General features: G+C 40.9%; 1 protein-coding gene across 1 annotated transcript; it reads right to left on the bottom strand.

Annotated features, from left to right (window-relative positions):
- Positions 1-537: 537 nt before the first annotated feature.
- On the bottom strand, positions 538-24,986 carry ssh1a (slingshot protein phosphatase 1a). Its single transcript, XM_054774323.1, has 15 exons — positions 24,839-24,986; positions 22,407-22,444; positions 12,084-12,184; positions 9,658-9,722; positions 9,129-9,250; positions 8,867-8,935; positions 8,676-8,741; positions 8,228-8,422; positions 6,080-6,173; positions 5,507-5,635; positions 5,379-5,425; positions 5,116-5,262; positions 4,150-4,350; positions 3,363-4,068; positions 538-3,284 (listed from the first exon to the last, which is right to left on the bottom strand). Exons 1-15 carry the CDS (start codon positions 24,917-24,919, stop codon positions 2,244-2,246), a joined length of 3,102 nt encoding a protein of 1,033 aa, XP_054630298.1. The 5' UTR covers positions 24,920-24,986; the 3' UTR covers positions 538-2,243.
- Positions 24,987-25,609: the final 623 nt, after the last annotated feature.

Below are 25,609 nucleotides of genomic sequence, written 5' to 3'. Positions count from 1 at the left end.
GCTGGCTAATTATCAAATGATTGCCATGCTACGACCAGTCCAGGGTGTACCCCGCCTGTCGCCTGAAGTCAGCTGGGATAGGATCCAGCATGCCCTTGCGACCCTAATGAGCAGAAGCGGTATTAGAAGTGGTCCAATTTATCTTCGGTGGCACACCTTTTACATTTTGAAGAATAGGCATTTTGTTTTTGGTGGTTCAAGAGCCATATGCTCAAAATAATTACATCTTTCCATGATTGCAGAGTGTGTGTGTGTGTGTGTTGAAGAGTGGCCTTGACATTTGGTTATGTTCACATTTCTTGAAATTGTGCCTCTTTTATTGTTAATTCTGGTCACCTGTTTTTTTTTTTTAACATACAGTACTTTGAAATTTTAATACCATACATTAAGTATGTTTTGAAAAGTATTTCCTTAAAAAGCTTGTTTTCTTGAAACAATGTGGAGACATTTTATTCAGTCACACACATAGGACCAAATAACATCTTTGCTACTTCCGCACCACATCACATGCTTTATAGTACACAGGCCTATTATTCACTAGAAAGACACGCACGGTCATACGGTGCAGGAGCAACAAGAGCGTGTAACTTAAGTCATTCATTGATGTCATGCAAACAGGGAGGGGAGGCTAAATGTTATATAACCTGGCTATTTGGAATAAAGCTCTCCTGCCAAAGCACACAGATGACAACAAGATGATGTAATGATGTACAAAACACACGCGTACACCATCAAAGTCAGTGCACCGGCCAAACATTTAATAAGGTTTATGCATGGCACTTTTCCCATTTAGAAAGATCCTAAAGCCAACAGCTGTGGCGTTCGGGTGTTCGGGTGTGTAAAGTAATCCTCCTTCCATGGCTGTTCCTTACTTACTTTCCTGAAGGCTGCAGTACATATTCATTTCTGCTAGCAATTACAATTCTCACAGTTCCACAATCCACAGTACATCATGAAAAAGACATGTTTATTTCCATAATTAACACACACAGTACAATATTTAACATAAAAAGTGCAATATGCATTCAAACTACAGCAATGTACAGTACAAAAATTACTGCATATGTAAGTATATAAAAAGAACCTTTTTACCAAAAAATAGTATGTAACCTATTGTGATGGTGGTTTAAAAACTGGATATGAGCATAAAAGCCTACCAGCTATAAGCCCAACAACTCCCTGGAGTATTTTCCATCTCTCCCAAATGTGCAAAACAATGTGACAGCATTTAAATACATACATGATTGACATGAGGATTACACTGTACAGTTTGTTTGATGAGACAGCCATAGCTTTGGTTTATCACATTTAAATATGATGACTTCAATGTTGGCAATCCTCATGGATGACTTATTGAGTTGTCAAACTATTCAGAAAACAGAAAAAAATGATATATGAAATGATGCAAAATCCTGGATGTTACATTACAGTTGTGTTATGATTTCAAGCCACACAGCATGACTGCTCTCCCAAGATCACTGAGGGAATGAGGTTGATAACATTGTTATTTTGGAAGATAGCTTGTTGTGTATCATTATACACAATAAAAAAGCAGTGCAAAGGAACAAAATAATCAGAAATTATTCTGATATTTGTTGAAAACAGTGAAAAGCCACTCTCCACTTTCCATTCCATTCACACACTCAAGCTCAAATTTAGTCACACATCAATTTCAGAATCTTATCTCAACTTCGGCGAGCCTGATGCTCATCTGAGAATTAGCTCTCCATGAATTCAACATGAAGGCCTATGGCATCTAAAACAAAATCAAGTATAGTAAACAACTACAATTATGAACAATTTCACAACTACGCTCTCTGACAGGAAAAGATCAGGTTTATCGATGCACAATACTACTTTGTACCAGACTGGTAAAAAAATAAGTGCTGATGGATACCATACCATATTTCAGTACATACAAGGTACTTAGGTCTGTGAATTAAAGGCTCTTCTCTTATCCTCTTGTCATTCTGCCCAAAACTTTGTGCCTCTGGTCTCAAACATAAGGCACTTGTTTTCCAAACCACTGATGGCTTTACTTGTCAGACACAGCAATATGACTTTCAGTGTCAAAAGCAGATTAAACAATGTGGCAAATAAGTGAACGCTTCATATGATAGTTACCGATTTTTTTCTGTCTTAAACTCAACTTCTTTTTTCTTTCCTTTATCTGTACCACTCTACAGCTCTGCAGGGTGAGAGATGAGGGTGAGCTGGAGTACCACCAAGATCCACTGGGTGTGTCAGCTTTTGTGCTCCCCCGTTAGAGCTCTCTCTGGAGTGTGCAGGTCCTTACAGGGCCGGGTTTGAGCAGGGGTGGTGGGGAGCTCCCATTCCTGGCCTTGGTCTGGCTCTGGGGACAGTGATAGGAGCAGTAATGTTCCTGCATCTGAAGAGCAGGCGGAGCACAGGTCGTCAGAAGATAGATTGAGGTTGCCCAACTTAGCAAGTGAGTTGGACCGTTTGAGTCTAGACGGCACGGTAAGGCCCGCCAGACGCATCCGTGTCTCGATCTCCTGCGCTCTCTGACGCACGAGGCCGGGCTTTCCTCTTACGCTTCGCAGACTGTCACTGCTGGAGCTGCGCGTAAGCGTGGAGCCGTGAGGTGAGGAGGCAGGGGTGAGAACCCCCGACCCCACCACACCAAACAAGGCTTCATTTGTGAGTGGAACCACCAGGGGCTCCAACCGTACTTGGCACGGCATAGACGATTTCATAAAATCCATAGTAAAGCCAACGTCTTCTTCCTCCTCTGTGTTAAACTTCTTCTGCATTTGGCAATCGTGCAAAGGCTTCAGGGAGTGCAGGCTCTCCTGAGTCAAACCCGAAAGTCTCTCCAGTCTCTCTGTGTGGCGGCGCACTACCCCTGACCTCCGCAGCTCCATTAGGGTCTCCTTTTGCTGGTAGCAAGCCATAGCAGGTGTATCTTTGTCTAACTCCATTGTCATCAGCTCAGGGAGAGCCTCTGAAGAGCCTGCAGAGTTCCTTCTCTCGGTCTCTATGCTTACACGCAACATATCACCGCAGTCATTGACCCCTCCAACATGAAGAGAGTCTGCTGGCTGCTGTGGGACAACTGTAGAACAAAGGGAAGCAAAGTTGGCACCATCAGATAGAGACAGAAGTCCAAGTGAACACTGAAGGTCTTCAGAAGAGGTCTGTGATAGCAGAAATGGAGCACTTGGGAGATGAGGAGGACTGGGCTTAAGGCAAGGATTTGAAAGGGAAGTTGGAGAAACATCCTTTAATAAAGACACATCAGCTTCAAGAGGGGTGGCTTTTCCCTAAAAAAAAAAAAAGTTTGGAATGTCAGTAGGACATATGACAATACAATGCCTAAATTCCAGTAAATACAAACTTACATTGAAGTCCTCTTGTGAGCTCAAACAGTTGTTATTGTTGGAATTCTCATTCAGGGTCGCCAGGTCCATGCTGTTAACCTCCGCATCCCCTTCTACCTCCACATCTTGGCTTTCATCTGCTACTCCACCTCCGTCCCCACCCCCTCCATCATCTGGCTGCATTAGTACCTCCATTTCTGCCTCCTCCTTTTGCACATCTTCCTCATCTTCTTCCTCAACAGTGCTAAACTCCAAGCGCAATCGCAGCTCCTCCAGGGGCTCTGGGCCACGATTGCATGTCTGGGCTGCAGTGCCCTCTGTTGTAGACCCAAAAGAGAGAAGCCCCAGACCTTCACGCCCATCAAATGCTTCATCGTCCAGCAGAGCATCTCGCTCAACATCCTCGATTTCAATATAGACCTTCTCCATACCCAGGAGAGGGGGCCCACGCACAGGCGTTGAGGGCTCACTGTCTAGGGCAGAGTCAGAGAGCCGGCGGAAATAATAATTGTTGTAGGCCGGGTCGATCTCCAGTGCCACTTTTCGGCAGGGGGAAGGGCACATTGCACCTTTATCAGGCATCGCATCTTCACAACAGGGAGACATCCCTGGCTCTGGGGTGAGGTGGTCTGCCTCTTCCTCACCACAGCACTGGGCCAAGCCCTGCTGGCCTTCTGCCATCTCACAGTCTGCGTCCGGATGCCACAACTTGTTATGCCGCTGTTTGCTGAATGTATAGATAAAATAAAAGTTCAAATCTGACAAATAAGCTCAAAACTACAGGCACATGTCAAGAAATGCACTGTACCTTGCATCAAGGATTCCTTCGTACTCTGCCAGCTGTCGCATGAAACTTGGGTTAGGCCGTGTGATGCTCCTCTTTTCCTTGACGAAGTTGTATGCCTTCTCGAGTGACCAGCTGTATTCTTTCATAGCATAAGCAATGACTGTGGAAGCAGAGCGGCTGACACCCATCTTACAGTGCACTAGACACTTGGAGTGGTTCTTTCTGTGGGGGAAAAGGTTAAAGATGCCATCAGTAAACGTTATCCACAGTGCCATTGATGTATTGCATACATTCACCTCCAGAGGTACTGCCACCTTGAAGCTACTTGCTAGCCGGCGAGTGGCTAGACAGCTAGTGGCTAGCCGGTTTGGTGTGGCGAGGTGTCACTACGCCACTAACATAGGTCTTCGGCGTAACAATGTCAATAACAATAATAATAACAATGTCGCTGTAACATTGTTAATATATAGGTCAAATGGAGGACGTTTTTTTCAGAAAGCTTTATAGCTGTCTTTTTTTTTTATCTGTTTTTATATCTTTGGAACACATAAAAAAGAAAAAGACGTGTGTTCAAGTCTCACATGAGGATTGTGGATGATGGGCAAAATTCCCAAAAAAGTGCAGTTTTCCTGAGACTGAAGTTTCTGCATGTTTTAAATTAAAAAAAGTCATGTTAATGCATTTAAAAAGACCTTTCAAAATGATATTTAAGACATTTTACAAGATTTTAGATAAATTCAAGCTATTGGATCTTAAACTTTTAAAGACCCCGCAGATACCCTGTACAATAAATAATCAGACTGACCAACCCAATGAACATGGAGCTGTTGGAAATATCGGATATTTGTGTTCTTAGACAAATGTGAAGAGCAAGTTTTTCTACATTGCTCACAATGACCATCTCTCTTGTGAAAACAACATGTCAGAATGAACTGATTATAGTATATTATAGATGGGCAAGATGTTTTCTGTTCCACCGGGACTCACTTTGCTTTAACAATGAAGTTGTACGTATCGTTCCAATGAGCCAGCAGGTCAGTGGCCTCTTCATCATACACACGTATGTTGTGATAACTGAATGTGCCTGGAAAGAAGTTGTCTATCTCCCTGGTAACATTGAGGATATAGCCCACCCTGCGGGAAGAGAGATAAAGGTAATTCCCCAACATTCTTTCTTGCTCAGATCACAATGTGAATATGTTTTGCATGTGTGGACTATCACAGGCCCTCTACAACATCAAATAAATCACCCTGTGTCTTGCAGCTCTTCCAAATTGGAGGCATTCCATTCAGAGCCCTACAAAGTAAGAAGTAACAGAAGAGACTATGCATATTATGCTCTTGAGACCATTTGGCGATTCAGCATCAGCTGTCCTACCAGGTAGACGTGGTCAAAGATGAGTGTTGCTTTGTCCATCTGGCCCAAAATCAATAACATCTCGTTGTCGATGAACTCTTTGAACTCCTTCAGGTTGCAGTTCATGTGCTGCTCCAATTCAGTGCGAATCTGGGAAAAAATATATTATCATGAACAACACAGTGTTCATCTTGTCGAGTCCCCAGGTGAGTTTTTATCACAGCTTGACTTTTTATTTTTACATGAAATACACAAATGTTTGCATAAATTCGTTTATAGCTGCTCTAGGAACAAGCAATGTGGTACTCTGTGGTCAAATCAAAAAGTGTATGATAAAGTTTAATTGCCTAAGAAGGTGTATAGTCTGCAGTACATTCTGTAATTCTTGACCAAACTTAAGATATGATAATACTTGCGAGAGGAAAAGTACTATACAGCCAACAGTAAAATGTGCACATAATCTTTGTCAAAATAATACAATTAAAAAATATCCAGTAGTGTAGTCCTAAACAAGGGGGGGAAACATGTAGAAAGAAATTTAAAAAAAAAAGAAAAGAAATGAAAACAGGTTGTAATCCTGTGTAAGTCAGTTACCTGTTTGCATGTGACATTCTCAAGATCCTGGCACGTCATGATGCTTCGGAGTTTGGCTTTAATAAGGCACTCTGTCCTTTCCCTTTCTGAAGGCCTGTCAGAGATTAGTTTTCATTTAGTTTTGACAAGCAGGAGATAATAAAATAACATGACTAACATTCTCTATTTGTTTAAAAGTGATTAGTATAGTAGAGGTGCAACAAGACAGACCATTCACGGTTTGGTTAAATTCAATACTTTTGTGTCACAATTCGACATCTTTTTGATACAAAAAAATAATTTTCATGCCTTGTTGAACTTGTATTTGGTGTGGTATTGGAATTGGAAAGTTTCAACTCAATATGGCACTAAAGATTTTTTTTCATTACACAAAATTCATGAAGCAGCTGATAAGTATCGGCAGGCCAAGCAGCATGCAGCTTTGTCAAAAACTCGGGTGTGGGAGGAGTTTTGTGAGGCCATGGAGCACAACTTTCGATCAACCTCGACGAGGTTCTGTCAAACCGTCCGACACCTCAGAAAGGGGAAGCAGTGCCGGGTCCACACTGTTTACAGTGGGGATGGGAGTCTGCTGACCTCGACTGAGGATATAGTCGAACACTGGAAGGAATACTTTGAGGCTCTTCTCAATCCCACTGACATATTTTCCAAGAGGAAGCAGAGTCTGAGAACACGAACGCGGACAGTTGGTTGGGCACTACTACATGCCATTCTGTCCTTGTACAGTACAACCGGAGAGGAGCCTGGTTCGCATTGCTAGCAGTAAGTCGAGCCTGTTTCTGGTAAACGTTGGCCTCCACCAAGGCTGCCCTTTTTCACAATTCTGTTAATAATTTTCACGGACAGAATTTCTAGGCGCAGCCAAGGCATCGAGGGAGTCCAGTTCGGGGCATTAGGATCTCATCTGTACTATTTCCTGACGATGTGGTCCTGATGGCCTCATCGGGCTGTGACCTTCAGCGTTTACTGGGGCGGTTTTCAGAGTGTGAAGCTTCTGGGATGAGACTCAGCACCTCCAAATCCAAGGCCATGGTTATCAGTCGGAAAAGGGTGGATGCACCCTCTCGGTTGGGAATGAGGTCTTGCCCCAGGTGGAGGAGTTCAAGTATCTCGGGGTCTTGTTCACGAGTGAGGGAAGGTTGGAACGTGAGGTCGACAGGCGGATCGGTGCAGCCTCTGCAGTAATGCTCTTGTGCCAGACCATCGTGGTGAAAAGAGAACTGATTTATCGGTCGATCTATGTTCCCACCCTCACCTATGGTCATGAGCTTTGGGTCGTGACCGAAAGAACGAGATTGCGGATACAAGCGGCTGAAATGAGTTTCCTCCATGGGGGTGGAGGGACTCACTATTAAGAGATAGGGTGAGGAGCTCTGTCATCCGGGAGGGGCTCAGAGCAGAGCCGCTGCTCCTTCACATCGAAAGGAGCCAGTTGAGGCGGTTCGGGCATCTAGTCCGGATGCCTTCCCAACGCCTCCCTGGTGAGGTGTTCCGGGCGTGCCCAGCTGTGAGAAGGCCCCGGGGCAGACCTAGGACACACTGGAGGGGTTATGTCTCACAGTGGAACTGGAAGAGGTGGCCGGGTGCCGGGAAGTCTGGACTTCCCTACTGAGACTGCTGTCCCCGTGACCCGGATAAGCGAAAGACAATGGACGGCTGGATGGAATTCATCAATAGATCTGTTCATATTTTCAATGATGTGTCAAACTATGTAGCGTTCATTATTTCCACAGTTAATGTAAACATCCAGTATGCTATTAAACATAACAATGATTAAATCCATAAAATCAATTCAAAATGACTTAAGTCATACAAACATTTTTCAGTTCATCATAAAATAATAGCAACATTATCGGGAATTTGCATGATAAAGATGCAAAATGCAGTTTTGCGTGCCACTTGACATGGCGTCTGCAGCCAGCCACAATAGAAGCCACTGATTGCTTCGCCTGCGGGGATTTCACAGGGGGCTCTGACGTCAGCTGACTGACATGTGACATTTGTGACTTGCTTTACAGTATCTTGCAATTCCTAGTGGTATCAATTCAAGATCACTGTATTGAACAGTTTGATACGGATACTTATATTGTTGCAGCCCTACAGAATAGCCTTTACACACTATCATCATCTAATTTTATGATGACTCACTTGTCAACAAACATGGTAGGAGAGTCTGGACGTGTGGACTCCAAGTCCTTCATGGTGTTCCATTCATTGATGCAGCTCTGCTCTGAAGCGATGCAGCTTTCATAGTATCCCATCCAAGTGAGAGCCATACCCCCAGGGAAGTAGTTGTATCTGCGGGACACCTCGCATGCCTTGTGCAGCACTTGGAGAGCGGACCTAGTTTGCGGTGGTTAAAAAATTGAAAAGGTCACGGACAGTTCTCATCCATACCAGTTAAACTCAGACAAATATGTTATGTGCACAAAACTACATGCACATCTCGGAGCCAGCAGGGGGCAGACTGCATTAGCCCCAGTCTCAAGCAGCCTCATCAGCTGCAGAGTGTTGTCATATGCAAATCAGATTTGTTGTGCTGTTTCATGAAAGTATACTGCTGAAGACTGCCACCATGGCACCAGAGATTCCTCACCACATAGCCTGCACTGATACAGGTTTGAAGACATGAGTCCGCCCTGCCGTGTTCACAGTAAAGCCCCTGAAGTACAAACAAAACAGATGGTCACTCAAGCTGGAGTGTCATTCAGTATAGGGAACCATTACTGGCACATGGACAAATATATAATCTGTGGACTCTAGGCTCACAATTGGAGTCAAACTTACCCATCTCCATCCAGATGTATTTTAGTGTCACTCCACAGAGGCAGCACCATGCCAATTGAACAACTTTTGCTGGCAGAAGAAAGAGAATGACATTATTTTATTTTTGCTACATCAGCAAAATAGATCAATACAAAAGAAAAAGATGACTGAGGATAAAAATGACAGAATAGCTATTGGAAACAAGCTAAAAGTAAAAATCCCACACACACACACACAAAATGGGTGTTATTCAGTGTGGCACATCCCACAGTGGTCATCTCACCAGTCTTTGTTAGTAAAGTCGATTCCCAGTAGGATGTTCTCCTCTGTGTCCTGCCGTCCACTGGTGTACAAAACTACCATGTATCGCACACGATCTAACCACGCACTCTCCAGCCGCACCGCCTACTCAGGGACACACAATGTGCATTCATTTCAAAGTGATGTTATAGTTAAAATTCATGCCGGGGTGGTGAAAGCACACCCCTTTATTTTTAGAGCGACACACCGAATTGCATGCAATATCAGTAAATAAAATTGCCAGTTATTTGTCATAGTTCAATGAGTAAAGTTGGTCAAATGACAGCATGAATGATAGAATGAATGAACTTCCTGACACACACGGCGGAAAACATGTGGTCATGTTCTCCTAAATGTGTTCAAACTTGCTCTCACAACTAATAATTACAGTGAACAGGTAGAGTGTATTTAGCACACAATAAATAGCATTCTAAAGACTAGCCTGGCAGATTAGTCACTGGCATGTGTGTGTGTTTTGTTTTTATGTGTGTTGATACACTCATGTTCCTCACCAGTTTGATCCGGTCCTCTGAACGAAGAATGTTAATCATCACCTGCAGGTGTTGAGGTAAGTCCCCTGTTAAGAAAGATCAGAAATAACATCTCTTAACAGGAACATAGTAACATGGGCTGCAATAACCACAATGAACAAACAATTTGTTTCATCCTTCCATGTCAGTGGCAACTGGAATGTAAAACAGGGTGTACAGGACTAACGGCAATGAGAGGCAGGTGTTGATGGTAAACTAGCGTTATATGTCACAACCAATGACCAAACCATGACAGCCAAGACAGGTTTAATTACAGCCTTTGGCATGAAACAGAAAGTCCACAACTGTTTGATCACGTGCAATGCAACTCGTCACTTCCAGCATCAGGTCCCAACAGATTCATGAAAAACAAGACATACTGTTAAAAATATGTTGTATCAATGTGTTAAGATGTCAAGCAGCATCATTACAATGCATCAATCTTGTACCATGTTAAAGATGCTGTGGGTACATACTATAATGAAAAGGAAATTCTTTCCAAGCTCTGTGCCAACATTCACGAAATATGACAAATGCAACTACACAGACAATATGTTTCTGATTAATGTGATCTGGTGTAGACTTTTGAAGTATGTTTTGTATGAATTCAAGTGGATTAGACAGTTATGCGTGAAAGAGAATTCATGACCTTAGTTCACATGGCTTGAAGGCAGCCAAGTTGGCATGGGGCCTGTACAATAACAGCTTTGACCAGTCACAGTCCAACACATAAGCAGAAAAATCAAAAGAACTATGTATCATGTGTCTGTTGTTTATGTGAAAGGTTCAGACAAGCTGAATGAGCACTTTGACTGAGAATTTGGACTTCCATGCAACAAAACCAACTCCAAAAGTAAGTAGTTTGATAAGTATCAATTAGAAGGAATTTTCCAATTCCCTTCAAGGTGAACGACCTTTATACTTTTGCAAACATTTGCAGCATTCATAGTCTGTCTTTCCCAGCAGGCCACAGTTACTGCCAAGTCTCAAATCTGTTTCCACAGCCAAACATTTTAGTGTGATATCTGGCAAGGTGACAGACACGATGGACAAACCTGTCACCTATGGCAGTGGCGGCCCTCCACAATAAAATTTTGACATAAATTTCACAAAAAGATTTAGCCCATTCTTTTTTCTAGATTTGGCACCATCTGCCCGCATTCACACAATAATATGGAACGGAATAGATTGTTGTTTCAACCAGCCAGTAGTTGGCATGATGCAGTGGCACTTCAGCTTGATTAGGACATTCTTTCATTTGCAAACAACAGCCAACTACTAGCTTGACAGCACTGTGCAAACGGTCAAAGTGTGATCATACAGAACAACAGTCTTACTCATGGTGCGAAACAAAAAATAAACAGCACAACAAGTAAGAAGTAAGTTAACACAACACAAACGACCATTCTATGTGGTAACAATGACTAAGCACCAACAAACATGTAACTTTAAAGCAAGAAAAATAAAATTGAATAAAATTGTTGGGCCGCATGGTGGTCTAGTGGTTAGCATGTTGGCCACACAGTCACTGTCAGGAGATCAGGAAAACCTGGGTTCGAATCACCGTTGGGCATTTCTGTGTGTTCTCCCTGTGTGTGCGTGGGTTTTCTCCGGGTACTCCGGTTTCCTCCCACATTCCAAAAACATGCATGTTAGGTTAATTTGCGACTCTAAATTGTCCATAGGTATGAATGTGAGTGTGAATGCTTGTTTGTCTATATGTGCCCTGCGTTTGGCTGGCGACCAGTCCAGGGTGTACCCCGCCTTTCGCCCAAAGTCAGCTGGGATAGGCTCCAGCATACCAACGCGACCCTATTGAGGAGAAGCGGCATAGAAAATGGATGGATGGATTTCCTGTGTCAGACGTGTGCTCGAATGTTGGAAATATTTAAGGTTTTTTTCCTACACTTTGACACTGAAAGCAGTCTCCATAAGAAGACTGGCTGGCGTGCGTGCGTGCGTTGTTACCACATAGAATGGTCTTTTGTGTTTTAACTTACTTCTTACGTGTTGTGATGTTTATTTTTTGTTTCGCACCATGAGTAAGACTGTTGTTCTGTATGATCACACTTTGTCCGTTTGCATAGTGCTGTCAAGCTAGTAGTTGGCTGTTGTTTGCAAATGAAAGAATAGACCAGCCACCCCAAAAAATGCTTAGGGGAAAAGGAGCAAATGATTACATCTAACATACTATAAACACAGTCAATTCATAGGACAAATGAACAATAAACCCTATTAATTTCAACACAATTTCTCCCTTCTGTGCTACCGTGCACAGGATGGAGGGACTAATCTGCCCGAGCTGAACAGCATGATCAGTCTGACAAACAGATAGCTGAGATCAGAACCACTGTTTAGGGAAACAAATGGGACACGGGCCTGACTTATTGTGGTCTTGTGGTTCTGACCTGCATGTTTGTGGTGAGGATGCACTTTTTGGCCCTGCTGAGAGCTCCCTTGCTGTAGGAAGAGTGCAGCCCCCTTCACCATGAAGAAGCTCTCACTCAGGCTGTAAAATAGAAAAGAGACCTCAATTATGATTATTAAATGTTACAGATCAAAAAACTTACATGACTTTTGAGATATAATGCTACATACCAGTCTTTCCCAAACTTAGGCTTTGGCTTGCCTATTGTCAAGAGTATGCTGTACAGCGCCGTAAGCTATTTTATTTTTATTTTTTTTTTAAAGAATATACCAATCTAAGAGGAACACATGATAGATTTTTGTAAGTTTGGGCCCCGTAGAGAAGTGATTCCCAACCACTGTGCTGTGGCACATTAGTGTGCTGCGGGACCTCATTCAATTTCACACAGATAATGTATTATGCACCCATATATTGCCATGCATACATTTTTGTTTGGGTTGGTTTGGTTTGGTTTTGTTTGGCGCACTGCTGTTTGGGAAACATAATGAAGTGCAAGAAGTTAACCAATATGCAATTTAATCCTTCCTCAGTGTAGCTGCACAGGCATACTGTATTATTTCACCGCACTGTAACTAGTTCTTGAGAAAGTCCTGTGTTTACAGACAAAAATGAATATTATGAGAGCACATTTGTAACCACGAAATGTTGTAATACGTAACGTTGTAAACGGAGAACCACCTGTATGTGCCTTGGCTCAACAAAGGGTGGGAAACACTGCCATAAAGGAATCAGAAGTATAAATCTTTAGCTGAAAATGCTGAGAAATCCAGTTATAAACCACACTAATTATGTTCCATTTATACATTTTTATATTAAAAAAATATGCCTGTTTAAATAAAGGTGTGTTTATGTAGATCTTTCTTGTCTAGGTGTGTCGGCAATTTTCTAGCATTTTAAACAACTAGTAACTAATTGGAAAATTACGCTCATTTTTGTGCTGATAAGCGCAACAATAAAATTAAAGCCCTTTGAAGAAGTCGGCAAGTGAGATTGACAAGTAGAGCATGAGTCACCTGAAGAATTCCATGTTGAAAAGGAGGGTTTCAGATAGGCTGATAACAGAAAATGTTTTGAGCATAAATCACAGTTCTCTGCTGCTGCTCAGGTAACACACCAGTGGAGTGAAGACGCCTGAAGACTACTACAGTTTTTGGTTCCGGTTATTTGTCCTCCGAGCACAGCCGCGAGTGACATCACAACGAGTTGGCATCACAACAAGGGCAATTAACTGTTCACACCTGCCAGTATAAATCATGGTATTTTCAAGTTTGGCTTAGGAGTTGTCAACAAGATGACAAGTTATAGAAACTGCAATAAAAAAAAGTAGAGAAACATTTCCTCCAGGCTGACTTAAGTCATTCCACTTCTTTGAAAATAAATGCAAGCACATTCATCGGTGAACCTGGAAGAAATATGGTATCCACCCACTGTGCACGCAAACAATGACATCATTAGGAAAGTTCAGAACTGCTGAACGGCAGGTACACGCTGTAAAGCAGGAATTATGAAAGACTGATGCATAAAACACAGTTGAAAAGGTACCGTCATTCAACTCAGAGCTGTTAATATTCAAACTTAACAGCTCGAAAGAAACAGGCCTCGTCCTGTTTCTCTATGAGAAACTATGCCCTGCAAAGTCACAGACTCTCATAATTCAGAAAACTAAGAAAAATTATGCAATTAACTTTTCTCCAGTAATGGCAATTTAGCATTAAGTCTTATCAGACACTCACAATTAAAAGACAAATATATGCTATATGTATGGAGACTCCCTATTACAAAAATGGAAAAAGAAAATATCGATGCCTTGTTTAACAACTGATGGCCTCATTATCCTCTTTCACACTGCATGTAAAAGTCATTTTTGTGTGTAACTGTTCCATATCAATTGCATCAACACAGAATGGGGGGGACGAAGTCGACCTGGCAATTTTCGGCCTTTGGAGGAAGTATCAGAGCCGAAAGAGTGACGGGACAACACCTGTGTGTAAGCGAAGTGCCGGGACAGGGTTGTGAGGTTTAGCTGTGCTCCTCGTTCCTCCCACCCTAAAAATAATAATGGATTAGATTTACAGTATATAGCGCCTTTTTACAAGGTACCCAAAGTGCTTCCTATAGTGAACCCATTATTCATTCACTCCTCAGTCACAGACTGATGGAAACAAGAAGAAAGGCCTAACTGATGGAAACATGGCTGCCCTATTGCCTCTCTGACCACCACCATAGATTCATTCATTCACAGAAATCACAATAAATTCCCTCTGTCCTCGACACCATAGGAAAAAAAAACCCCACAGAAACAATGCAAGTGGGTGGACACTTTTCAAATGAGAGCTTTTGTCCCATTGTGGTGGATTTAGTTTTACTTGATGTGTTAGATTTACAAGTGTCAGGAAGGCTGTCGCGCAATAACGGATAAATATGAGGCTAAAGCAGCAATAGCCAGGGCAGAAAGTGGGCCAAACAGATGCTTGATGCTCTGTATGGTGAGTAAATTCCTTCTGCTCATTCTTCCTATGTCAACACAAAGGCCATAGGAGACCGGAAAGAAAAAAGGTATTCTCATATATTGTCTTCATACTACAGGCCCAACTTCATTACACAAGCATGCTCCTCCTATCGTCTCATTCACAAAGACACAGAAATTATTGTACTTCAGGTATAAAAGAGGACAAACAAAACAAAACATCCACGGCAACATTAACTCTAAAATCATCCTTCCGAACAATGTATGTTTTCTTGACTGTTCCATTTCCTGCAATCTGACCTACTTGCTCATACAGGATGCTGGTTTGCCAAAAACAGTATTTTTCCTTCCCATCTTATTCTTAAAAACTGTATAATTCTCTCTCAAGTATCAGATGACCACCTAGTCCATTTATGATCTTGTTTGTACCTATCAAGCGCTGCTTGTGGTTTTAAAAATCTTTGTTTTTACATACTAACCAGCCCACAAAAAGCTGAAAAGAAATACCGTATTACAACTTCTAATCGGCCCACAAAAAGCTGAAAAAAATACCTTATTACAACTTCATGTAGTTATGCTCTGTTAGACAGTAACAGAGGTGTCAAGTTAATTTAATAATGAATTTGTCTGTTTTGGGCCTAGAGAGCACGTACAAATGTTACAGTCATAACTATTGAATTGAAACGAAGCACAGACAGAAATAATCATTTAAAACTCAAAAGATCTTATGACTGAGCCTTTCTTGTATATTTGCTGGTGTGACAAATGAGTTGGCAGTTAAAGATCATTAACTTCACTCACATACGCTGTATCTCACTCTGGGTCAAAACACCATTCTTCACAAAATAAGGTAGCATCTTCATCACGGCCTCCTGAATGGGTTCGACTACCAGATGCATCCTGTTGAATCCACAAGCCACTTCCTCTTTGTCAGCCTTCAGAAAAATGTCCATAGGAAGAACTATTGAGTGACAGACTGACAGACAGTCTAGGCTCATCCGTGCTGCTCACAGCTGCAGCCAAAGATTCCACCCCCTCTGGTGCTCCCTCCCTCCTCTGAGCGTGCGTGTGTATGCGTCTCCAGCCGGATGACTATGCTGCAGTTTCCACCCTCTACCTGAAGCTAACACTACAGTGCTTGTCTAACCTGTCTACTGCGTGACAAAAAGGGAAAGCTAATAAATATGGACTTTTCATTCAAAATGACCAAATGTGCACTTTCACAGCCAATCAAAAACTTCTTTCTATCGACAAGCCTGCAGATGGCAGGAAACACTCATGGAGAGTTTCTCTGTATGATGTCCATGTTTGACCAGTTGTTTATTTTCTTTAGTTTATTTTGAAAACACAAAAACAAGAACACCATCTTATAAATGGACAAAACCCAAGGTAGTGTTTCCTCAGATCTTAAGGGTTGGGCCGAGTGTGGATGGCAAACGTGGTGAGAACTGGCAATCACCCAAAACTCTCAAATCTCATTATACGTGGGCTTATAAAGGAGGGATCTACTTGTGACTCCCTTCAACTGTTTACTATTGGGCACCACTAACTCAAAGGTAATTAAGAACTATAGTTGTTCATAAGCACAGAGAATAAAATCAATTACATTTCAGAAAAGGAGCGCCACCAAGACTGAAACATTTCCCTTATTCTGACCACAGTAACTACATGCACACATTGTCATCCATATGCATGATGGTAAGTACTAGGGATGAGCGAGTACACCACTATCTGTATCTGTTCACCCATCTAAATGATCTGTATTCGTATCTGCACTCGGAATGGGCGGTGCATAAACCGTAAGTGAGCATGGTTTAACCGGAAACAGGCGGGGCTTAACTCAATACATTATTTTAAGTCTGAAATCGACACGGATTGATCAGAAGTTGCTATATCTATTGTTTATTATTCATTTATATGTGTACTGTGTATATGTATAAGTGATCTGTAAGACTTAGTTTTTAGTAGGGCTGTCAAAAATAGTGCGTTAACATTAAATTTATTTCATTAATTACATTACATTTTTTAGCGTATTTAACGCATACGCATCATGGCAAGCCACTGCTCTCTGTTATGACAACAGAGAGCAGCACAGTATAGCTCCCCACAGAGTCTGTCGCTCCTTTATAACTTTATTCTGACCTGAACACATCAACAGCAGTGCAACTCAAACACCATATATGTATTTCCAACTCTAAACTAAATAAATGTAGAGTCCATCCGTCATTGCAACGACACTTCCTCATTGTCACTAGACAGACCATACTCACGAACACTCCGAACATCACTAACACGCTTTTATTATGCATGTATGTGTGGTCTAAGTCGGGTCACCAGCACGGTGCCTGCGGGTACCAGGTGGCCCCAAAGGACCAAATGAGTTCTAAAGATAGCTCAAATAGTACCACTTACCTGCGAGCTGCATCTAATTTTTTTTTGTTGCTATTCTTGTTTAAATCACACTTACATGTAAACTGGAAAGGACAATATCTTAAAAAACACTTTAAACAAATGTAAATGTATGTGTTCTGTGCCTTAAGCAACCAGTCGCCGAGCTGGTCACTAACTGCTGAGCTAAGTTAGCCTTGTTAGCATTGCCACCAATTTATGATATTGTTAGTATGCTATTTCAATGTGTTTAGTGCACTGCTGATAGCTGAGAAGTTATGTTGATGTGCATTTGTGGATATGTTTAGGCAGGGTCGGTTGCTGTGTGTGACTGGCCAATCACAGAGCGTGAAGTGTGAATACATAATGAAGATTTTCTGTCATCACGATTATGGATAATGACGAGCTGTACTCGTTTCATGCTCGTATTCGGCAAAAATCAGTAATGGATACTTGACTACAACGAGTATCCGGCTTATCCCTAGTAAGTACAACTTAAGGGTAGCAAGATGGCCAAGTGCCACTGGCACCTGCATCATGTTTATGTTGGCCTCCCAACATTCCCTTGGGCTCGTAATCATTGTCAAGGTCAGGCCCAAATAGCAAGCTAACAAATACTCCTACTTGGCAGTGATGTACAGTACCTGTCCATCAACAAACTGCTAACAATGCAGTGTCCAAGATCAGAACAGTCTGCTCCTAAAAAGAAATACTGTCAAATACAAGTCATCCTTAATATGCCATCACCCTACAAAACATGAAATGTGCTACTTACTAACTGCATGACTTAGCACAACAGTATCTAAGCAATGGGTGCAATCTTGAGGCAAGACAGGACTTGAATCATGCATAGATCACTGTATGTGCTGCTTTGGGTCATTGCAGAAACTGTTGCAAAACGTACATGACACATTCTCCCAACTTGACATCATGCCTAAGCTATGTCCCACTATTTAAGACATTTTATAGACCATACAAAGATCAAGAAACTACCATACAGATGAATACTATCAGGAGTAGAGCTGCAACAATTAAATCATAAATCGGTTAATTGATTGTCCAATTAATTATTATCCAATTAATCTAAACTAAGGAGGAAGGCAGACGTTGCGGCTGTCGGGCACCATTAAATACAGAGTGTTTAAACAAGAGAGAAATGTAAGAAAATGTTGATGCCTATCTGAGACAAGCATATAAAGTGTATGGTGAGGGGTTTTACAGCCTTAAAACATATATAATAATTGTAAAAAAATAAAGTTGGCTACTTCACGGACTCTACTTATTGTGGGCCATTTTGGGAACCTATCCCCTGCGATAAACGAAATGAACGCAGACCTATTACTAGGCCAGTCACGATAATCGTGCATGCATGCTTGTTTGTTTTCCTCGTCTCTCTTTACCACACAGGCTGGATGACAAGAGGGTTTACTCTGCATCTGTCTGTGCCTGTTGGTGCTACAGTGGAATGAACGGAGAGAGTGAATCCTCCTGTCAGCCATTCAGCCTCTTTGTCCCAGTACGTGGATGTGGGGTTGCTAGTGAGTGGATACACAGAGTGCTAGAAGCAAGTTAGCCTCATGAGCAAGCATACGCTAACATGACTGAAAGCACAAAAGCGATGGTTTCTAAGGCGAATGCCACAGCTCCAGTGTGGCAATATTTTGGTTTTAAACAGAATGAACAAGGTGAGCGCATGAACACCGGCAAACCGATATGTTGCATTTGTTCAAAAGTCGTGACGAGGAAGAAGGGGAATACGACCAACTTGTATGCGCACCTCAAACACAACCATCCTGTCCAGTTATCCCAACTGGGGGGGCTACCGCTGGAGGTGCAGCAGAGCCTTCATCCGGACAGTCAACCCTTACTAGGCGTTTGGTGGGCAAAGTAAATATAAACAAAACAGCACAAAATGGTGCACACTCACATTCGCTACATGTTAAGCTTTCCTGTTAAGGAATACCGTAATACCGAATGTTCATTATTTATTCAAGTGCAATTTTCTTTACTGAGACTTGATAGTTTATTTTATTTATTGTTTTTATTATTGTGTCTGTTTTTTATTGGGAGTGTTTTTTTTTTTACCTAATAGAGACAGGGTCTATTTTTTATTTTTGGTTATGATTTTTATTTAAGTGCCATTTTTGCTAAAAGTCCATTTTATTTGTCTTTTATAATATTTTATTATGTTGTTAAATTGATTTATTTTTTTAAAGCTCTTGACATTCCAATTACAATGTTACATACACTTGAGAAATTAAGTTTATTGCCTTTGATACAATGTACTTGTATTTCTCTTGGAGATTAATAAAGTATCTTTCTATTATGCCATATAACGGATAGATTTTGACAATAATATTGATTATCGACAATCATTTGTAGGACAATTCTGTCCAGAAAAAATTGTTGACAGGTCTACCTATTATCTTTGTATTTTAGGCAAAACAGGATATTCACACACATCAGCTTTGCCTCTTTTCTTAAAAGACGTTGTGGGCCAAACCACAAACTGTGTTTGGTTCATATTAATTTGGTCCATCTTGGGAAGGGGTTGGCAACCTTGACTGCCAAAGAGCCATTTTGCCCTCTCCACCACAAAAGAAAAATAGTCTGGAGCCCGCAAAACACAGTTTATAAAGGTTCTATAGTTTTAATGTTTTTTTCCTTTTACCTGTTACAACAACAGAATGCAACAAACAGAAGTGCAGTGTGCATGTATCTCAAATGCCAACTAATAGGGATGTGATAGTACGTTGGTTAAACCTCACTAGCTGATACCTTAAGAACTGTGTAGCACAGTGAAGTGACAGCCTGTTCCTTTTGGCTCGCTGGCTAACACTGCTCGACTTAACAATCGATGAGTGAACATAAGTGGTCGCCGGTTCGAGCCCAGCGTGTGCAGGGCTGGACTGCGGGGATGACCACTGTTACACATGTATACTGTAGTTCTACTTGGAAATTGTAAAAAATGTAAATGTAGATTACTACTTTTCAGAATATGCGGCGTGCTTGTTTTGAAAATATCTTAACATTTTCTGTTTGCAAAATTTTCACCACATCAAGTATACAAGTAAGCCAGCGTTGTTTGCAAAGACAACAATCTGCCCACGCAGAATTAAACTCTCTATTTTCTTCTGAAATGCTTAAATTTTGGCATTTATAATTATCTTACCGAGGGGGGAAAACAGACGGTTCGCTAGTAGCCCATCACACGCAGGCAGACACACCCCGGCTTCACCTCCCATTCCCTTGCACATCCAATCACCAGTCAGAACTCAGCTAGGATGTATTTATAGACTTACAAATAGTCATATTTTAACTATTGTCAAAAATGTGCATTTTCCCTACTCAGGTGTTAAAAAAATATTTCACCTCTGCAAAGGGAGCCACAAAAAGAAGGGTACTGCGGCTGCAAAGCTGTGGGTTGCCGACCCCTGGTCTAACTGATTACTCAATTAATCGAAACAACAAGCTTCCGATTAAATGACAAAAAAATAATCGTTGCAGCCCTAATCACGAGTATGAGTTCTGAAAAACATTTTCAGAACAATGGCAACAATTTCAGAGTACGACATTAATAAATTGCAAATCATCATGGAGCACAAATCCCTTCAATACACAACCTCTGTGCCTTTGTGCAACACTAAACTCCCTAAACTGCCCTGGGATTAGGATTTCATTTTGCTTTTTGAACCCACAGAGTCACTTTATCAAGAAGAACTAATCTCTTGTCGAAATAGTAGTAAATATAAGAATGCATTACGTCCTGCTCATATTATCATGACAACTATTTATACAGTATTTAGTCTTGAAATAAGAAGAAGCCAGACAGAGCAGTAGACAATGGAATACTCTTTAAATAATGGACTTATGTGTTCTTTAAATAAGTGACTTCGCCTTGGTCTTGCGTCATTAGACTGAGACACCAAATGTGTTTTAAAATAAATCCCCGGTCAGTACAGATGTAAACTGACTATAATGCATCCTGACTCAACTTAAGAAGATGAACAAGTCAATACTCTGTTGTATTTTATTCAATGAGAAAAAACGCTTATTGACATCATGAAAATATAGACACACTTGTCAAAGTATAACTGAGAGAATGCTGCAATATGTACATACAAAAGTCCTCCACACTCCAGAAACAGGCAGGACATTCTGCACTGAAAACATGAACACTATCATTTCTCACAAGTTCCATACAATATTTTACCATAATTTTACCAAAGGGTTTATGGTTATGACATGTTTAGATTTTAGTAGTAAAAAGGCAAACGCCCTTAACAATTTTCAAGCTATTACTGCTTAATACTTGTTGCACAAAATCTAATTAGTTTATTGGAAATGGCTAAGACATTCGGATGTTTCATTAACTTTCTTCTTTTGTGATGCCAACTCTTGTGCTGTCATTACCAAATTCACACCAAATTGCTCAAAGACAGATCAACATTGCCATCATGCATCAGGCGACAGAAGTGCAACAGTAAACTTATCTTTACAGCTGCAAGAATTAATCGATGATTCATCGATTATCCAAAACTTGGCACAAACTCCAATATGAGGAATGTGTGAAGCTGTGCACTGTCTGCCGCGTTCCTCATGAAAGGAAAAGCAAAGTGGTGTGCTATTATAAAGAGGCGTCCTATCACATTGCTAATTATATGTTCCCCGTTGCAACAAAAAAGGCTTTAAAAACCTGCTGAAAACTATGGACTCACAATGACCAGCGAGCTTTCCGGTCACAATTACTTAGCATGACAAGCTCTACCACAAATGTAAAGGAAGACAGACAGTTGCTAAGCCTGATGCAGTCGACAGGTTGGTGTTCCAGGCACAAAATGTGTGCAAAAATGTTTACCTAAAAAAATACTACTGTTCAATTTTGAGTAGCTGACATTTCAAAATTTCCTCTTCATCCAGGCACTCCTTCATATTTTGTTCTTTTGTGCTTTTGTTACTAGCAGGGGATTTAAGCATAGCTAAAGGTTATAAATAAAAGATAGTTGACTTTTTCTATATTTACTTCAAAAAAGAGAACGGCCTGCTTTGTTTTAGAGGCTATTTTTAGATAAGGTTTTTTTATGTGCATCTTGCATGAGGCGTTAAATTTTTTTTAAATGTATCATTTAAAGTATTTATAGTAAGTAGTATTTATTTTAATAAAACAACGTGACACTCATATTTGGCTTTGAGTTTGTCTAAACTCACTTTGCTTAAAAAAATACATTGGAATATATGTGGTATATCGATATTTAACCTAAATATATATCAGGATATGAGTTTTGGTCAATATCGCCCAGCCCTAGTTGCAGGCCAAACCACTACCTGTGTGTTTGGTTCATAATAACTTGGTCCGTCTAGGCCCTAACTGATTACTCAATTAATAAACACAAGTTTCTGATTAATTGACTAAAGAAAACAGCCCTACTTATTTTAAACGAATCTTACCTTTGATTCATCCGCCGGTCATCTTCACTCCCAAAATCCTGCAATACAATATATTCTATTTCAAACTCATCTGTGATACAGTAGTTCTCATGATGAGATGTAGTCATTAAGAACTGATTGACCAGGAACTACACAAAACAATACATGTTAATTATTAAACAGGACTACAAACACCACAGATATTTATGGTGTGATACAGAAGTACAACTGTAACAAAATTCACTCACTGGACATTTCATTAGGTACATCTGTCAGTCTGTGTTGATGCAACACGTGGACTGCATCAATGATTATTTTGCTAAGATATTAACTCAGTTTTTATTGACCTCAAAATAGCGTGTGCAGGTGTACCTAATGGAGTGGTTGGTGTGTATACAGACCTGATTAAAATCTTAAGACCAGTTGAAAAATTGCTAGAATTTGCATTTTGCACATTTGGATCTTAATGAGGTTTTAAGTACAGCTACAATATGCAAAAGCAAGAAGGGGGAGTGAGACAAAAAGCACTTTGAAAAAGTAATTTATTGAAAATAACTAATGGGTCTACCACTTGACTTTTTTGTTTCATAATGCTCAGGATCTTTAAAATTTTTTTTAATGACTGTCTTACTGCGCCTAACCTCAGCAGCAATGGCACGCTGCGAGAGGCCTTGCTTATGCAGCTTGACAATCCGACCACGTTCAAATAGAGAAAACTTCTTTGCTTTAGCCATCAGGAGGGCATGACAGTGTGAATGCCTGACAGAAAATGACAATTTTGAGCGGATTTAGGCTTTTATAGCCTGTGGTCTGAAACTTTTGATCAGGTGATAAACAACCTATTTCATTTTTTTCCTTTAATTACTTAATTTTGTTTAAATTACAAGTTCCAAATGTTTTTTGTCTCACTCCCCCTTCTTGCTTTTGCATATTGTAGCTCTACTTAAAACCTCATTAAGATCAAAATGTGCAAAATACAAATTCTAGCAATTTTTCAACTGGTCTTAAGATTTTGATCAGGAGTGTATAGTACAGTATATGCAAATGCTTAGGGCATGTTTATTTATAATCGTTATTCTTCAAGTATAGCATATTACCTTTGTCATCCTATGCTATCGAACTCTCGATTAGGGTGAGACAGACGTAAATGTGGACTACTAAACATTGGCATTGATTACATTTCTGTTTACGCTCTCTTTTCCTGCAGTAGTACTCCACCACTGCACCCACCCCTCTTGAGTAGATGACATCATAGCTGCAGCAGCTTTAACTATTCCATGTCACTCACCATCTGTGGCCTGCGCCAACCACTCCAGCACCTTGTCAAATAATAAAACTAGGTCATATAAAAGCAGCGACTGCTTTCTAAAATGCAAACTACGACTGCATAAGAGCAGTAACCTGAATGTTTAATATCAGGAATGTAAGATTCAGGCCACGTCATTTTGTGTGGTTTTAAGAACATTGAAATAATATTATGTTGTCATGTTGAGTTGATTGAGTATACACTCACTATCACCTTCACAATCTAATAAGATCCAATACAAAAGCAGTGTAAAAAAAAAGTCTGACAGAAAGGTATCAACAATTGTGGTGGTTGTTTGCATCAGCACTGCATCATACCGAGAGCTGATACTAAAATTACGCTTCTCATGCAGCTTAATAAGAAAATATAAGAAACACCTTTGTATGATGCAGTACAGTTTTAAACTACAGTACACGTTAGTCAGCTGTTTGCTAAATTTAGTAATTAGCGCCCCCATCCGGTAGTGAAGACGAGGGCATCAACTGTATTTCTAAATACAAAAAGGGAAGTTGCTGTCATTCTGAGGTTAACATAAACGTCAAGTTCACCACACGATCCTATAAATGACACAATAAAGCCATAATGGGACATTTTGGGAATACTTCCGTAGGGAAGGGTCTATTACTTCCCCACTGGGCCAACTGTCTAATATTCACATAGGAAAATTAGCAATCAATGGAGTAAAACCACAACTAGTTCTAACACCAAATGTGAAACGGTGGATGAATAGCAGATTAAATGGGGAGCAATGCAGCATTATTGCCATCTATATTGATTTAAATTAAATTAAAGCGTCATGTTCACTGCTAACCAGTCCAGTCACTAAATAGCAAACGTTGGCTACATCGCTCTAAGGTCCGCTACAAAATAAACTATTTAACTCAACCCCAACCACATAAGTCAATTTATAAAGAACCTTTACTTATGTCTTTTTAAAAAGGCATTCACCCGCGGTTCTGCTAGCCTATATTATGGTTAGCAGTGTTGGGTTGAGCGGGTGCTCGCCACTCTTGGCTAACGGGAATCTAACGGTAGCTGGTGTTAGCTTCGAGCACAGCGGCCTTCAATCTCCAGCAACTCTCCTCCACAAAACACATTGACACACCGGAGCATTCCTATTTATTTGTCCACCCAGGAATGAACTAACCTCGCCCGCTGTCGTCGTCGCTGTGCTGGCGGTGGACGCGGCGCTGGGGGTCGGGGACCGCTGCAGGGTAACCAACGCCATGGCTGAAAGATGCGGATTCACCGGCGGCCCCTGTGGCCTGGTGAGCTGCTAGCTGCCAAGCTAACAATTCACTGATGGATGGATGGGAGGAGGGAGGGGTGGGACGCCACACAGGGCTGGCTGTGCAGGAAGTGGTGCCGTCATGGACTACTTCATTTTGCATTGATTGGAAAATATTGAGATTTGTCTCATGACAAATGTTAGTGCCAAACCACAAGTATGACGGCAGTGAAATAATTAGATTTTACTGTCGAACTTTTGTCTTTATTAGGCAACTTTCATATTCACAAATCCAGAGCGATCTCTTGTCATCCAAATATTTGCTTGCTGAAAATATGTTATGTTTGCCTTTATTGTATGTTCTTTTGTTAAAATATAAACATTGTCTCAAATGTTTGGACAGATGTTTGAATGGTGTAACAGTTCCACCATTGGGAAGACATAAAGGAGGGGATGCCCAAAAATTAAATCACAACAATGTATTTATTAAATGATCATTGCATGTTATATATAAGGAAATCTGGGTACATTGCCTGAGATGGTCCTCAAAATATACACACGCTTCAAACTCCTGAAGTAAACATGAGACCATACTGTCAACGTACAGCATGCCTTATGCAAATATTTAAAAAGCTAAATGATTATTAGTGTTAATTACAAATCAGTCTAACGCTATTTATCTGGGTACAG

Source organism: Dunckerocampus dactyliophorus, chromosome 4 (assembly GCF_027744805.1).
Source record: "Dunckerocampus dactyliophorus isolate RoL2022-P2 chromosome 4, RoL_Ddac_1.1, whole genome shotgun sequence".
Lineage (NCBI taxonomy): Eukaryota > Metazoa > Chordata > Actinopteri > Syngnathiformes > Syngnathidae > Dunckerocampus > Dunckerocampus dactyliophorus.
This window is presented reverse-complemented; position numbering and strand designations above follow the sequence as displayed.